At 32.4% G+C, this 17,616-nt stretch overlaps 1 protein-coding gene across 1 annotated transcript; it reads left to right on the top strand.

The window, feature by feature from the left end:
- The first annotated feature begins 433 nt into the window (after positions 1–433).
- On the top strand, positions 434–13,465 carry LOC127730885 (NADH dehydrogenase [ubiquinone] 1 alpha subcomplex subunit 10, mitochondrial-like). Its single transcript, XM_052239488.1, has 8 exons — positions 434–1,074; positions 1,991–2,077; positions 3,974–4,092; positions 5,529–5,617; positions 9,715–9,769; positions 10,493–10,605; positions 11,680–11,794; positions 13,243–13,465. The coding sequence occupies exons 1-8, from the start codon at positions 531–533 to the stop codon at positions 13,345–13,347; spliced, it is 1,227 nt and encodes a 408-aa protein (XP_052095448.1). The 5' UTR covers positions 434–530; the 3' UTR covers positions 13,348–13,465.
- Positions 13,466–17,616: the final 4,151 nt, after the last annotated feature.

The raw sequence follows: 17,616 nt of genomic DNA, 5'->3' as shown, positions 1-17,616 counted from the left end.
AAAAATAAGGAGATGTGGTATGATTGCCAACGAGTCAACTATTCACCAAAGGATGTAATTAGTCGACTTCCCATTTACAAACCGGCTGCTGGTGACAAATCTATCTTTCCATACAACAAACATGGATTTTATTATATACACCTTTCTAAAATATTGTTTATATCGTGCTTTTAACAAATTAAAAATACATTATATCAGTGTCACCGAGCTACAGGTCAGTGGGCATAAAATTCCATGCGGCATCGTTTTGTTGTTTTGTTTTTGTTTTTGTTTTTGTTTTTGTTTTTGTTTTTGTTTTTGTTTTTGTTTTTGTTTTGTTTTGTTTTGTTTTGTTTTGTTTTGTTTTGTTTTGTTTTGTTTTGTTTTGTTTTTGGTTTTTGTTATAGCGTATTCTGTTTTAGTCTGCCCTATTTTCGGATTTAACATTTGTGTTTTAGGTGTATCCGCATTGAACTTCCGGTTTCATTTTTTTTCAAGAACATTTTACCATTTTATTCATGCTGTCATAATATTGTTTAAAAGCCAACAGAATGGCTAACATACTGCATTCTGTTAAATTTATTGGGCGAATTTCATCTTTGGATGGATTGAAGTTATTACCCGCGGCAGTCAATACCTCGGTAACTCAAATAGCCAAGTTGCATTCTGCCAAGGACACAATAAACCCCCTTCCAGCAAAACTATATCCACCTTGGGATTATAAGAATAAACCATACCATTGGATGCATCAGATTTACGAACACACAACAAAAAGGTTAGATGAGAACTCTAAGATAATTATAGTTGAAGGAAGTATAGGTACCGATAAGGTTAGAGTCGGAAAAAAGATAGCTGAAGAATTTGATATGCTTTTCTTACCAGATGTACCAGAAGAGGCAATTTTTGTCAATGAAAATGGATTTGATCAGAGGGAATTAAATCCTCGTCTTGGAGAGGATAGGTTCTATGATTTAAAAGATCTATACACTGCAAAACAGCCACAAGATGTTTTAGGATTTGGAAGAACACAACTGGAAATGTTCAAGAAACGATTTTTCAACTATAATTTAGCTCTGCGTCATTTATTAAATACAGGTAAATTAAATTTTTTTTTCAAAAACAGTATCATGTAAACTACATGTTATTACCATGATTACCAAATCATAGCGACAACTCTCCGATATAAAATGTTGATCTCCTTATTTTTATATTGATGCAAGGTAAAATTTCTGTGTCATGTCGTTCTGACCCCATATCGTTTCGACCTGAGTTGAATCGACCTAAGTCAATCCGGCCCCCATATAAATTAATGAATGATTACTATAAAATCGGGAGAGTTTTGTGTTGTACTTGATTCAGGGTACATAAAAAAAAAAATGTAGGTGGCAATTTGCACATGTAAAAGTTGTGTAAATTTTAATGATTGGAGAAATACATGTATGTATTAGGTAACATTTATATGGTGTTATACTGCTTTTACAGATATTAAAGTATATGATTTTGAGATATGTCATTTTTGTTGAGCTTGCAAAATTTATTTTGCGAAAGTGAGACAAAGCGATCCTAGATTCCGTCGTTGGCAGTGTCAGTTTAGGTTCAGTCTGTGGTTACATTTTTTTTGAACATCAATAACTTTGTCAAAGTTTTTTACACATTTTATAGCGGCACTTTGATTAGCAGATGTAATTGGTCACTATATCAAGAGTTCAAGATTTAATACAACATTTGTTTGATTTAAATTTGGGCCTTTTTTCCTCAAAATTTGATATAAAATATTATCAGACTTAACAGCTGTCACTGTTCTTGACACAAACATCTCTTTCTTCTGATTTCAGGGCTTTCTGAGTCAAAACATTTGGTCAGCAGTTAAATATCATACACTGCATTTCATTAGGATGTGAACATTTTGTTTATGAAGTTGCAAAATGTTGTTACAAATAATTTATGTAGTGAAATGTGTTTTCAAAATGCAATACATGTAGATAATCATAGTATAAAGTATTAATTTCAGGACAAGGAGTTGTGATTGAGAGAAGTTACTGGAGTGATCGTTGCTTTGCTGATGCTATGTCCAAATGTGGATATTTCACCCGTGAAGGTAATTTAAGACATTTCAGCAGGTCTGCAGTGATTTCAATAAACTTTGTGGTGAAGAATAGATGATCAAATAAACTGTAGCATAAGTTACATTTCCAAACTTTCCCTTTTGAACTTATAAATAAACACATGATATACATGTACATGTATACAAATTCCTCATACAGTTTAGATTGGAATAGAACAAAACTTAAGAGAATCACCTAAGATCACAATTTGATATGTTTTTGTGTTCAATTTATGCATCAGTAAATTTTAGGAGTTTCACCAAGAAAAACACAGAATTCAAGGCTGTAACAAATTATAGGTTTGTTAATCAAAATCTCTTTCCGTTTTCCTTGGAATGGAACAAAACTTGGCAGAACTGCTTTATAAAAAGAGCAAAGTGCCTAAAGCAGCTTTTCAAAGTTTTTGTACATGAAATAACTTTTTCATGTTTATATAAAATTAAGAGTATTTGGTATGCATGATTTTAACTAACACAGTAGATATAGGTACATTTGTAATAGGGAGACATTTGATTTTAACTTACGCAGTAGATATAGGATATAGGGAGACATTTTATTTTAAATTACACAGTAGATATAGGATATAAGGAGACATTTGATTTTAACTTGCACAGTACATTTGTAGATATAGAAAATAGGGAGACATTTGATTTTAACTTGCACAGTAGATATAGAAATAGGGAGACATTTGATTTTAACTTGCACATGACAGTAGATATAGAAGTAGGAAGACATTTGATTTTAGCTTACACAGTAGGTAAAGGATTATAGGAAATAGGGAAACATTTGATTTTAACTTGCACAGTAGATAAAGGAAATAGGGAAACATTTGATTTTAACTTGCACAGTAGATATAGGAAATAGGGAGACATTTGATTCTTTGTCTTTAACTTATAAGTTCCGTGATTCTCCATTTCTCAGAAACCAATGTTGGCTTACACTAAAAAACTAAAATTGCATTCTGCTTGTTTTTGATTTGCCTCAGATTAATCCTTTTTTTTTATTTGTTTGAAAATTCTACATTTAATCATACAACCGAGTCAACATACATGTATTGCAGTGCATAAAAAAAGGGATTTATGTGATGTCATTCTATGGCAAAAGCTATTAATAGTCACTTTAGCAAAAATAATGTTACCTTTACATGGGAGTATTGCAGTGTAGCTAGTTGCAGGGAATTGAGGACTACATGTACAAATGTATGAACTTAGATTGCATATATATCTTACATATTTGACTAATATTTTTGTATTTCTGGTTTAGTTTTGTTTTTTTTAAATGAGAGGGAAGATACCAAAGCAGAGAAACAAAATTCATAGGTTTAATAGAGACAGACAAAAATCATGGCAAAAAGCAAAAAAAAAATGAAAAGACTAACAAGTCTACAAAACACTACATAAAAAACTGGTGGGATATCAGGTGCTCTGGAAGGGTAAGCAGATCCTGCTCTTCATGTGGCACCTATTATGTTGCCCAAGGTATGTACTAATTCGCTGTTAAGTCTGATTCCCTGATTTCATAATATAGGACATGATAACAGGAGAAAACGGCTAAGATAATTGGAACATATATGTGATCAACCAACTCATGATAGTGCCCATAAAATTTTTGAAGAGATGGCTTCAACTTAACCACTGAGAATTCATGGTTATGTATGAATAAAATGAGATCTGGGGTTTAGATCAATTGGCATACTAAAAACTAACCTAAACCCAAATGACATCTAGAGGTAAACAAACAATCATGAATGGTAAGCTTTAAATTGCCAAAATGATCCAAAATATCTGTGAATGAATTTAACAGAGATCTACTATCAAAGTCTATTTTCATGTTTGAAACTGTTTGTATTTCACAAATTGTTCAACAAATATATTTCAATTTTATTTTAGGAAAAACCTATTATAATAAAGTGTATAAACAACCTCAGTATATATGGATGCCGCATGTAGTATTGTATATTGATGCCTCAGTTGACCAGTGTAAAGAACTCATTAAAAAGAGGAACAATGTAAGTAGCTACAACATTGGAACATTTATCTTACATTAAAAATACAAGTGATAATCATAATTCTTTTTTATAATCTGCATATTATAACAGCTTTTACTATGATCAGGTGTGAAAATGAAATGAACTACTTGTTAGCACATAGTTTTTATACGTTTAATTATTAAAATGTTTACATATAGCTAAAGTTGATCATTATGCAAACTACCATTTTGATTTGTTAATTTGGTCAGAGTTATTGGATTTTGACTATTTTTGCCACATTATAGTGTAATGACACCGACACCTTTCCTCCAATAGCTTTCATATTAACAAGAACTTATAGTCATCATGTGTAGTTGACCTATACTGTCATCTTGATTTGATGATTTTTGTAAGTTATGGAATTTATTGTTAAATTTGACTGTTATTGCAAGCAAGCCACTCTTGAGACAACTTATTTTATGAGTACAGTTATTTATATTATAGTAGTGAATACCATTGTTCTGTAGGTTCTCATTAGACTAGTTGCACTGTTAGCCAGGTCTTGGAATTTCCAATATGGGTTAGCAATCAGTTTTTAAATGCCCCTGCCGCGGCTAGTGTTACCCTTTACCGTCTGTCTTTCCGTCTGTCCCAGTTTCATTTTCGCACTCTAAGTTAAATTTGCCCTTTGCAAATTTTATTAAACTCATACACAATGCTAAGAACTAAAACTTGCATACAGAGTTTGAATTTGGGCAGGAGGGGCAAAAAAGGGGGGGGGGGGGGGTCCAATAACAGCAAAACAGCAAATTAATTTGGCTTAAAACAGATAACAAAAAAATTGAAAGGGATAAAAACAGATAACAGTAAATCAGTAACAGGGGGAAGAAACATGTTTATGTGATGATCTGTGATGTGTATGTTACTGGAATCCTTCTCCCAATAAGGGATCAACATATTACCAGTGGTAAGACCCTATGTCAATGGTCTTCAATTTCTACCGAAGATTGGCTGTCAAAATGCTAACATTCCAATTTTCAATAACAGTTAACAGCAAATACATTATCACAATAACAGATAGCAAAAAAAATAAACGTTCTATAACAGCTAACAAGGAATAAGACAAGAACAGCTAAACCCCTTGTTACAACCTTAAATTACACACCCCTTGCCCCCCTCCTCTTCTAGAGTTATGCCCTTTACAACTTAGAAAATTGCAATTTTTTTCAGTTTCCGCACTCCAGCTTAAGTTTGCCTCAAATTTGATCAAACTCATACACAATTTTAAGAACCATAACAAACAGACAGAGATCGAATTTGGGCAGTGAGTCATTTACCGTTATAGAGTTATGCCCCTTTTTAACTTTGAAAATTGCAAAGCTTGAGCCGGGGCATTCGTGTCTTCATACACATTATTCTTTTATTTATACATCTTATGTTGCTTATTGTTAACATGGATATGGCATGTATTTCAGCCAATTGAGAAGGATAGTCCATTACTGACAGACCAGTACCTTCAGACTATAGAAGATACTTATAAAACAAAAGTACTTCCAAGGTTCAAGTAAGTCATCATCAACAGTTATTTAATTATTTTATTGTAGTAGAAATACCTCTGTAAATCAAGGCTTCCAAAACGGTCATATATTCTGGACATTTGTATAATGTCCGGTAAAAGTCCGGCTGGGCAAAGCACGAAACGGTCATCTACTTTTTAGATTTCAAGGCTTTCTTAAGAGACGGTCATTTTAACATAATTCGCGATCTTTTTGACCCAACCTTTTGCCTTTAACAGCCACACATTTCCGATCATAAAAGTGACATGATACTATCAAAACAACCCCTACTTTAATACCTTCTCATTTTAATCAAGGCTAATTAGTTGTCGAACAGCTGAAATTTACCTGTTCAGGTGACAGGTAAACTATTTTGAAACGGACATTGATCGGTCTATTCAAAGTTATTTTCTTACATTTCACCGGTTTGCATCTAATTTATTTAGTCAAAAAGATTTAAATTATCAGAAATACATTTACAAATAAGATTTGATGAAAAAATTATCCGTCTCTGGTCCAGGTTTTACCATTGTCAAGATAACATCCGGTTTCAGATTTAAAAAGAAAGTAAAGTTTTTGACAACGTTATTTTGCACAAATAAAGAGTCTAAGGCAGATATAAGTACGCTGATGTTGCACACTTCGGATGATGCACTGCCAATTTAACAGTTTACGTCAGAACTTCGAATTTGAATCAATGAAAGTTTAATATCATTTTTTTTAAATATCAATCATTGGGATGGCCAACTCGGCAACTGATTACCATAATTGCCTTTTGTTTATTTAGTCTTAAGGGATTAAAATCGGGATAATATTTAAAATGTCCGGCTGGCTAAAAATAATTTTGGAAGCCCTGCTGTAAATCATAAATCACTGTGCACTTTGAAAATGATTCAAACATGTATTTATCGCACCTCTGGTAAATTAGTGACGATATGATTGGTTTAATGCCTTCATGTGGTACCCCCTATGCACCCATAGGGATCAGTACATGTAGATTTCATAGGGGACTATAAATCCGTTATACAGTTTGCTACTGACCCTCTATGGATCTGTAGAGTGTCAGTAGCAAACCTTATAACTTATAATAGATGACCTGAAATGTTTAATTAATCAAATGATAAGGACATTTATTGTGAACTGAGATGACAAGTTTATTATACCTGCTGAAACAGGCTAGTTAAGAGTCACCCTATCCATCCCATTGTTGAATTGTCCATGAATCTTGTAAATACATGTACAACACTTTCTTAACTATAAGCCAAGTTTTATTGGAATATTACACATCATTAGAAAAGCATGTGAAGAGGTACATGAAGCTAAATAATTTCTTTTGGACATCTTGAAAGCAATATAATTGAACTTTACATTTCGAATGAGATGTTAGTTTGGATGCCATTGTACAGTGTTCCAGCTAGGTCGTTTTCACAGGGCGGTCAGCCCGCCCTTTACCGAGTGCCGCCCTGTGCCCTTTTTCTGACGCCCTGTACCCTTTTTAAGACGCCCTGCCCTTTTTCGTAAGTCCATGCCTTTATTGCCGTAATATTTTGATAAAAATACAATTATTCTACCTGTCTTCATATTTATGACAAGTTTATGACCCTCAGCTAGTTAACATTTACAGCAGGTGTAATAAGTTGTGATTACAGATAATCCGCTTATCGACATCGGATGGGTCATTAATCCGTTAATTAAACTTCATAATTGACCATTGTAATAATTTTTCTCATTAAATTCGGTCAGTCAGCATTTCAATTTCAGTATTTCTCAAAAGATGACAATTTGCGTTTGATGTATCCGTAGATCGTCTGTTGTTAATATGTCAAAGATTTTTTTTTTAAATTGATCTTTTAAACTTGTTTTAATCCAGAAGAAAGTAAAAACAATGCTTGACTGTACCTGTCATTGAATATCTATATCCCAATTAAATTAATTAAAGCTGTAATCCATGATCACAAATTGACTTCTTTGTTTACATTTGTTGAAAGCTATGTGCTTTTTGTCAAGCCTTCGACTTTAGTCGAAAAAGCGAGACATAGCGTTCCTACATTCCGTCAGCGTCGTCGGCGGCGTCCACAAATATTCACTCTGTGGTTAAAGTTTTTGAAATTTTAATAACTTTCTTAAACTATCCTGGATTTGTACCAAACTTGGACAGAAGCTTGTTTATGATCATAAGATAGTATCCAGAAGTAAATTTTGTAAAAATAAAATTCCCTGTTTTTCCGTATTTTACTTGTAAATGGACTTAGTTTTTCTGCCAGGAAACATTACATTCACTCTGTGGTTAAAGTTTTTAAAATTTTAATAACTTTCTTAAACTATCCTGGATTTGTACCAAACTTGGACAGAAGCTTGTTTATGATCATAAGATAATATCCAGAAGTAAATTTGTTAAAAATAAAATTTCTTTTTTTCCGTATTTTACTTATAAATGGACTTAGTTTTTCTTCCTGTTAACATTAAATACAGTCTGCAGTTAAAGTTTTGAAAAACATTTATTAGATTCATAAACTATCCTGGATTTATACCAAACTTTGACAGAAGCTTCTTACAATCTAAAGATAGTATCTAAAGGAATATTTTTATTGATTTTTTTCCTCATTTTTGTTGAGCCTGCAATTAAAAGCAAAAGTAGGCGAGACACTGGGTTCCGCGGAACCCTTACGAATTTTTTGGCGGGAAAATTCGGAAAACCCCTTTAACAAGAAACAGTTACATTTCATTGTTATTTATAGACAGTAATATTTTCATTTTGATTAACTGCTAAGATTATTTCATTAAAAATGAATACTTTCTTGGGGTGAAACTGATAATACTTTAATACTCTACATCTAGGGGTGTGTATAATGGAAAAGGGGGGGGGGGGGGTATATATTTTTTATATATGATATTACAAATATAAGTTTAACAGTCTGAAAAGACATGGTTAAATGGATTTTAATTCTGAAAAACTCAATGTAGTTTATTATAATTCATTTATTATTTCTATCATAATCAGAAACACTGGGCTACATGTATTAGGCATTTCAAACATATATTATTGCCTTTGTAAGAACATTCAAGACTCCCTGCCCTTGTGAAATCCTAGCTGGAACACTGTTGTAGTTACACACCATTTCATTAAATAGATATTGATGGATAATTTCTTTATTTTCTGTGCACCTTAATCTGAACATGTTGAGATCAAAGTTTGCAGATTAATGAAATTGACGGTAGACTTGTTTTAAAGATCATTGTCATAATTGCATATGGGCACCTTTTTTCAGTAAAAATGATAGGAAAACTGATAATTAGTCATGTTCAGGTTTTTCTGAAAAAAACAACAGTAGACAATTGTCTACACAATGTGTCAAGCTCTAACTTACCAAAGTCTAGAAAAGTGGTGAATAAATTTAACGGATGCTTTCAAAAACTGACATTTATACCAAATCACTAAAGTACATTTTTAAGCCCCTGCCGTAGCGGAGGTGGCATTACATGTAAGTTTTACCCTTGTCCGTCTGTACGTACGTGCATCCCAAAGTTGGTTTCCGTTCTCGAACTTTAGTTTGCCTCAACCAAATGTTATGAAACTTATACACAATGCTTATTACCACATAATACAGCTCAAGTTCAAAATTTGGTGGCGTCACTTTTACCGTTCTTGAGTTATGCCCCTTTATAAACATAAAAATTGCTAAATTTTTCGTTTCCGTTCTCTAACTTTAGTTTGCCTCTATCAAACATTATGAAACTTCTACACAATGCTTATTCCACTTAATACAGATCAAGTTTGAAATTGGTTGGTGTCACTTTTACCATTCTTGAGTTATGCTCATTTATAAACATAAAAATTGCTGAATTTTTCGTTTCCATTCTCTTACTTTAGTTTGCCTCAACCAAATGTTATGAAACTTATACACAATGCTTATTACCACAAAACTCAGATCAAGTACAAATTTGGGTAGCGTCACTTTTACCGTTCTTCAGTTATGTCCCTTTATATCTTTATATGATATGCAAGCGGGGGCATCATCTGTGTCCCATGGACACATTCCAAATTTATTTCTATTCTGTTGCTTTTATTTAAAGTCTTCATGGAATTGTATACTTTTTATTTCAGAATTTGGGGAGAAGTTCTTACATATGATTTAGATGAAGTGGAAAACATGGATGAAGTATGTAATGCAGTGTTTATATTACTAAAACTACTGATACTATGCTTTAATAATTACCTACAGATTCCAGACCACAGATTTAAAAGTTTCTTATGGCTGCAATCAATCTGCCACATTTGGGAGTAAGAGCAAAGAATTGGTGGCTTATAGTTGCAATAATATGTCCACAAGGGTGTTATGTAGTTCTGAGTACCTTCTGTCAGCTACAATAATATGTCCACAAGGGTGTTATGTAGTTCTGAGTACCTTCTGTCAGCTACAATAATATGTCAACAAGGGAGTTATGTAGTTCTGAGTACCTTCTGTCAGCTACAATAATATGTCCACAAGTCAAGGGTGCTATCAGCTACAATAATATGTCCACAAGGGTGTTATGTAGTTCTGAGTACCTTCTGTCAGCTACAATAATATGTCAACAAGGGTGTTATGTAGTTCTGAGTACCTTCTGTCAGCTAAAATAATCAAAGTTCTGCTCATTGTGTCAGTCTAGAAGAAAAAAATATTTACTATCTTAACATCATATTTTTGTCCAGAATAAGTATGAAAGATTTTAATAATCCATCTGTTTAAGCTCACTTGTCCACAAAGGGCCAGTGTGAGCTTTTTCCATCACTTGGAATCTGTCATCTGTTGTTTTTGTCTTTGATAGGTATGATGAAATCATTGATGACTGACATTAATCAGCATATAATTATACATTAATTGTGCATATATAACTTTCAGATTTTGTTTGAAATGCAGAAGCTTAATCTTGAACCTCCATGTAAAACTGATAAGTTAAAATTTCTTGATTGGTATGAAGATAAGGAATGGAAGTGGAACTATAAAAGACAAATGTGAGTGTTATAGATATATATGTATTGGTGCAGAGAACAACACTAACATGACTATGGTCATATTTAAGTGTATAAGTAAAAGTTTATATTTCAAAATGGAAATTTGTGTCAGATTGATAATTATATTGCTTTGGAAGGTAGAGAAACTTCAAACTCAGTCAATATATTTGTATTAAAGATAGAAGCAGTGACAACAGGCAAATATGAGTGGCAAGATTAATAAATATATTGGCATGTAATGGAGTGTCACTTTAAAAGACAAACTTGTGGGTCACAATTTTATATATTTTGAAATATGGAACAACAGTATAGACATATCATAATTTTCATAAGATTTTTAGTCTTGAAGTTGGTCTGTTTTTACTCATTAAAATTTTATACGAGTCTTCATTGTAGTGTCTACCCCTTTACATGAATTTTATATATTAAATAAAAATCATCTCAGAGTTAATTAGATGTTCCCTCTTTATTTTGTTGAGATATTGAATGGCGGATAAACAGGACAGATTTAATATATAAGAAACCCCTAGCAATTTTACAGGACTCTGTCCTAAACATAGACATTTTAAATGAGAGCCAACTGGAAAAAATAAAGTAGTCAAATTAAATCTCATTACTTGCAGTAGGGGGGTTGTACTTTAGCTGCCAGGTTTATGCTGGTTGTTTTGTAATGATCAACATGACCAGGTAATTAAATGAATCATGGTTTGTAGGCTTGTAATATGTTGTTTCATGAAGCCTTGTTGGAACTGAAATACAGTGTCGAATAAAGTAAAACATTAGTTAAGTTGTTCAATATAAATACATGTACATGTAAATAAACTCTATGAAATTAAAACCAAATGTATATTTTTTTTTACTATACATTTTGATGCACAAAAAGTATATTTTTGGAGCAGTAAAACAAGGTATTTCCAATAAGCTTTTATTTTTACTCATGATTGGTGCTACATTTCCCAAGATATAAGAACTGCATTATGCATTGTGTTTATGTGTCATTTGTTAATTTGTTCTCAGTATTTCTAATTATTTGTGATTTTTTTTCTTATAACTTGTTTTTTATTCTTTATAAAGGACAGCAACAGATTACTTTTACGACAGGAAGTTTTTCCTTGGTATGGAAGATGCCTTTTTATCCCCAGAAATCTGCATACAGGATCATGACAACTATGATCTTGTGGTCAATTGTGTAAGTACAGTTTGTATGGAAAGACTTCACTCTTTTTGAATAAATGTATGAGACTCCAGGTATTATGGTGAAGCCATACTCTTAATATAAAAACTTCTTACAAATCCTCTTATTAAGAGGACATCTGTTCCATCTGAACACTCAAATCTAAAAAATAAAACATAAAAAGGGTAACAGAAAATTAACCAAAAGAGATGGGGTTAAACCAGTTATACATGTTGGTAGACCTACAAACAATGACGAACAACACATGGTCTAAACAAGGATGAATTCCTGCACAACGATAGGAGTATTAAATGTTTAATCCTGGAAGATTATCAAAACTGCCAGTGAACTAGGTCTCCTCTGTTACTTTGAATAGAACATTAGGAATTGGAGAAAAACTAGTCTTATAATGTATAAGCCTAATGTGAAAAAATATTGATGAAATGGTTTGATGCATTTTCTTTTAAATTTATTGAACTTTGTGTTTATTCTTGTGAAACCTTTCTCTTATATAGTCAAATTAATTAATCAAAACTAGGTGGAAGATAGACTCATGGGAACCTCTAGTTAGCTCACCATACCATTTAAGTCATAAATTAGCTTTTACTGTATAGTGGGTTATTTTCGTGGGGCGTTTATTTTCGCTTATCTTGGCAGATAAGAGAAAATCGTGAAAGTTTATGCATACTTTCGGTACATTCTAATAGCTATATATCTTTTGTGAATGGTCTGTTTTTATCTGGTCAGCAGGTCATTAACGGTATGTGTTAACATTAATGCCAAAGGGCACTGAACATACAAGTATTTTATTAAAAGGGTGCTAATTCAAAAATGTATATGTATACCCTTTTTATTTAGTGTCAAAAAATATAAGAGTGTAAGGTAATCAGTTAGGTATTTTACCCTTCTTAATTAGTGTGAAATTATGTAAGAGTTGTAAGTCACTCAAGATAATTTTATTACCTAGTTAGTACATCAAAGGTCCGGTCAATTTCGTAACTAATCAACTGTAAACTTTACAAGAAGTTTGTACACCTGTGACAATTATCTATGCTACCGGTATTTTATTGAAGAACTGAATCTGAATATATTCTATAAATAAGACATCATTCAGCAAAGATATGTTTAACTGTTTTCTGCCTTTCACTTTTTACAACATTTTAATAGCAACCAATTCAGTATCCACCAAAATATTTAATTGGAAATTTAGAATCCGCCAAAATAAAAATCGCCAAAATTTTTCGTATACCTCGTTGCCCCTAAATTGCAAAATTTTACACCCGCAAAAAAACCCGCTATTCAGTATCATTGCTTCTGTCCATCTGTCTGTCATTATTATAGTCTTTCATTTTCAATAGAAATAGCAGGTACTGCCATAATATTGTGTTTTTATGTTGTATAAAAATCAAGGAATATGAATTGTGTAAGATTTTCGTGTAAATCATCTTTCTTTTATATTTCAGCATCCATCAAACTACTGGGAGAAAGGATTTAACCCAGACACAGATAATTACATGTTTAAACGTCAAGTTTTGCTTAATAACCGGTTTCAGAAAGTGACAGCATAAAATTCTAGACCAAAAAAATAAAGAGGCAAAGATTTGCTACAAGAATGTTACAGAATGTGTGTCAAGAAAGAACAATATTGGACTTAATGCATTTGAGTGAAATAAAAACTTAATTGTTGTTAGTTTTATTTAAAAAAATGTTTTAACCTTTTTTTCCCATGAACCTTGTTAGTTGTTGATGATTGCTAGATATGATGACGGGTCTGATGACATATTTTAATATGTCATAAACATGATCAGTTGACCATATGAAAATAAGAAAATGTAAACTGTAAACAGGGAAATTTTTCGCGGAGTTTTATTTTTATTTTTTCGTGGTAAGAGTTGAAACGCAAAAATAAAACGACCGTGAATATTTCAAGGAAATCTGAACACGTATATGAAAACCATACATGAACATATGTCAATAGGATATGTAGAAGGCGAATTTAAAACATCAGTTTTACAGACGACAGATCTATACCGCATAACATAACTTTATTTCTAAAGGAAAGTCAGCGTTAGATATCAATACTTTATCTCATGATAGTCCTAATTAATCCAAGTGGACATTACAGATATTCCTAAATAAACAACTATCATTACAGTTATGTAATTGACACCTGTCAATCAGTTTTAAAATGATTATACCTATTGTATCTGCTGCACAGATCAATCAGATTAAAATATTAACTAATAAGCAGTAATTCTGTCAGCATTTAATTCACTCTTAATTTGGTCATTCCTATTTGTTTATTGGGATTGTGTTTTTACAAGCAAACATGACTAATTGTTTTAAATGTGAACCGACAAAAAGGAATTTTGATTGGTTTTATCACTTGATTTAAATACATTGATTAACGCTGTACAGTTTCCAAATCATTTATGAAAAAAACTTATATAGGACACCGACTGGGACATCGCGAATTTAGATTTGTTGGAAAATCGCAAAAAAAAGACAGTGCGAAAATTTTCCCGTTTACAGTACTATGATTGCCTATGAGACAACTCTTCACCAAAGTTTAAATGAAGTGGATGTAAGCAATTATAGGCAACCATACAGCCCTAAAATAATGAGAAAAATCCATACCCTATAGTCGACTATCAAAAGCCTGACATGAAAAATATAAAACAATTCAATTGAGAAAACTAACGGCCTAATTTATAACAAATCAATTTAAGAAAAACAAATATGACAAACAAAAACCAACAACAATCACTGAACTACAGGCTCCTGACTTGGGACAGGCATATAAAGAATGTGGCGGAGTTGAACATGATTGAAAGCGCTAACCCTCCCCTAACCTAGGACAGTGGTGTAGCAGTACAAAAGATAAGAACAAACAATAAGAAATCATTTGAAAAGGGCTTAACTCATCAGGTCAATAAGAGGCAGAAAAACATCTAACAAAAACAAGGACTGGGTGTGGTAGGGTATTCATACATCCCACTACAGCTACAGTCTTTTAGTACTCGAAGTAACTGACAGCTAATTCAAAGTCAATAACTATAAAAAAAATCATTTATCTAAGACTAACAAGAGTCCACACGCTGAAAAGTCTCGCCTGCTTTACTGGCCATTGATTTTATGTTGATAGTCCTAATTATACTGTTTTACAACAAGTATCATATAAACTTAACATGATCTAAGAAAATGAGGTTAAGGTCAGATAAACTAAGTTAAAAATACATGTACAACTTACCATCATTCCATGCATCAAATATAGTTGACCTATTGCATACAGTGTCTAAGAAACAAACTTCACAAGGAAAACGTAACATTGACCAATGAACCATGAAAATGAGGTCACAGTCAAATAAAACCTGCCAGACTGATATGTAAAATATTTCCATACACCAAATATAGTTGACTTATTGCATACAGTACTATAAAAAATAGACCAAAACACAAAAACTTTAACCACTGAACCATGAAAATGAGGTCAAGGTCAGATGACACCTGCCAGTTGGACATGTACACCTTACAATCAATCATTCCATACACCAAATATAGTAGGCCTATTGAATATAGTATCTTGGATATGGACAACCATGAAAACTTAACCTTGTTAACTGATCCATGAAATGACGTCAAGGTCAAGTGAAAACTGTCTGACAGGTATGAGGACCTTGCAAGGTACATACATACCAAATATAGTTATCCTATTACTCATAATTAGAGAAATTGATATAACAAAAATTAATAACTTTTTTCCAAGTAGTCACTGAACCATGAAAATGAGGTCAAGGACAATGGGCATATAATAGACAGAGACTTCTTAACATTAGGCATCTATATACAAAGTATGAAGCATACAGGTCTTTTACCTTTTGAAATATTAAGCTCTTAAGGGAGCTACCATTTGATTTTTATGGGGGCTAGGATGAAATTTGAAAAAAAGGCAGGACAGGAGTTTAGAGTAAAAAAAAAGGCAGGATGAGCAACTTGGAAAAAAAAAGACAGGATGACAATTTATGTAAAAAAAAATCAGGATAAACTAATGATAAAAAAGGCAGGACCGATGCAGTGAAAAATAAAAAGGCAGGACAGAGATTACAACTAAAAAAAAATGCAGGACAAATTTTTTCATCCCCCCCCCCATAAAAATCAAATGGCAGCTCCCTAAGTAGATAGTTAACGCTGCCGGATCACTATCTCTGTCTCGCTTTCTGGGACTGATAAAAACCGACTTCAAGAGTTGTTTAAGAAAAGAAGGTAAAAGTAATTGACACAACAGCACAGTAATAATGGTTCCAAAAGTAAATAAATCATAACTATACTTCTTCATTCAAATTGGAATTTTCTCACGGAATAATATGTAACTACTGAACAAAAACTGTAATGCATTTCAATGGAAAAGAAGGTATATAAGGTGGGAAACATTTCGAAAAATATCCAATCAATTACTAAGAAATATTCTATTTCTTCCCCTGAATCTTTAAGATAAATACATTCCCCAGAAGATTATAATAAGTTCTAAATATGGTCAATGTTTGCAAATTTTAAAACCATCTGAAACAGACTTGTAAAACAAGCAACAAATAAAAAATGCCACATATATAGATGCTGAAGTGGATCCACAGTTTGAGTTGTAAAGTGTTTTCATTAGATGGCATAAAACCATGTGATGGGTTATCAAATTGGGTTCTACTTGGTCAGATTCCTAACAAAAGGTAAAACAAACATAATAAAAAACACATGCTTTGGGCTCAAGAGTTAGCAAAATACTTCAGATAAAAGACTTTGCAGTATTTTTGGCGATTGCTGTTATTTTTTTTTTTATGTGGTGCTCAATTAATTTTCCTTTCAATGAATGCCAGCTTAATGACTTTATCTGATGGCAGAACGATTATTTCTCTTAAACCTTTGTATCAGTGATAGATTACATTTCATTTTGTCAATTGCAAAAACAGCACAGTACATCAACAAATTACTACTGCGTAATCTTATTTTTATTATCCCTTTGCTTTGCTTGGTCCTAAAATAACAAAGCAAAGGGATAATAAAAATAAGATTACGCATGGTAATTTGTTGATTTACTGTGATAAAAGTTTAGCAAAGAATTCTGCTCAAATGGGTGCTATGGGCTGTCTTGAAATTGCAGTGAGGTTCGAATTTTTGCCCATGCTGGAGATATCGATGTGACTTCGAGATAAAGAACAACAATTAAAATATTGGTGATTTGGTTTTTTGATTTGCATTTGTTTCCTGAACTAATACACCATATCCTTTTTAAAACTATTTGACATTAATAGATTAACTTTGTACTAAATATCACACATAACAGAATAGAAAATGGAATATACACTGCTTTCAAACAAAATAAGGAGTGAATCCTAGTGCTTGGGGTGGGGGAGGTAAAGATTCTAATGATAATTCTCATTTGGTAGCCGTTGAAACATGTCCATAATCATCTGAGAAGGTAGATGTCAATTTTTTCATTTATCAAAATCCTTGTAGCTTCCCTGTAGGCAGCAAATCTATAAACTTCTTTAAGGTAATCATGACAAAAAAAAATATGCAATCAACATAGTATCGACTGGGAGATAAAGACTGCACATGCAGGTTATTTTGGAATGTCGTTACATAAAAGTGAAGCATAGGAAAAATTGGGACATCTCTTGTAAAGTCTAGTTTGCAACGAACCTTCATTGTCTATATGTAAGTTAAGATATGAAGCAGACACCTGTATCTTCAGTATCTTTTATTTGAAGTTCAAAAGGGTAGATGGGGTCGACATGATCATTTTACTATGAATTATTCAATGAGAAGACATCATCATATAAATG

This window comes from Mytilus californianus, unplaced genomic scaffold (assembly GCF_021869535.1).
Source record: "Mytilus californianus isolate M0D057914Y unplaced genomic scaffold, xbMytCali1.0.p SCAF_2, whole genome shotgun sequence".
Taxonomy (NCBI): Eukaryota; Metazoa; Mollusca; class Bivalvia; order Mytilida; family Mytilidae; genus Mytilus; species Mytilus californianus.
Note: the sequence above shows the minus strand (reverse complement) of the source record. Positions and strands in the feature narration are given on the sequence as shown.

Coding starts and splice junctions, on each gene's coding strand:
- LOC127730885 (XM_052239488.1), top strand. CDS start 531: ATGGCTAACATACTGCATTCTGTTAAATTTATTGGGCGAATTTCATCT. Junction 1,075..1,990: donor GCGTCATTTATTAAATACAG/GTAAATTAAATT, acceptor TATTAATTTCAG/GACAAGGAGTTGTGATTGAG. Junction 2,078..3,973: donor TGGATATTTCACCCGTGAAG/GTAATTTAAGAC, acceptor ATTTTATTTTAG/GAAAAACCTATTATAATAAA.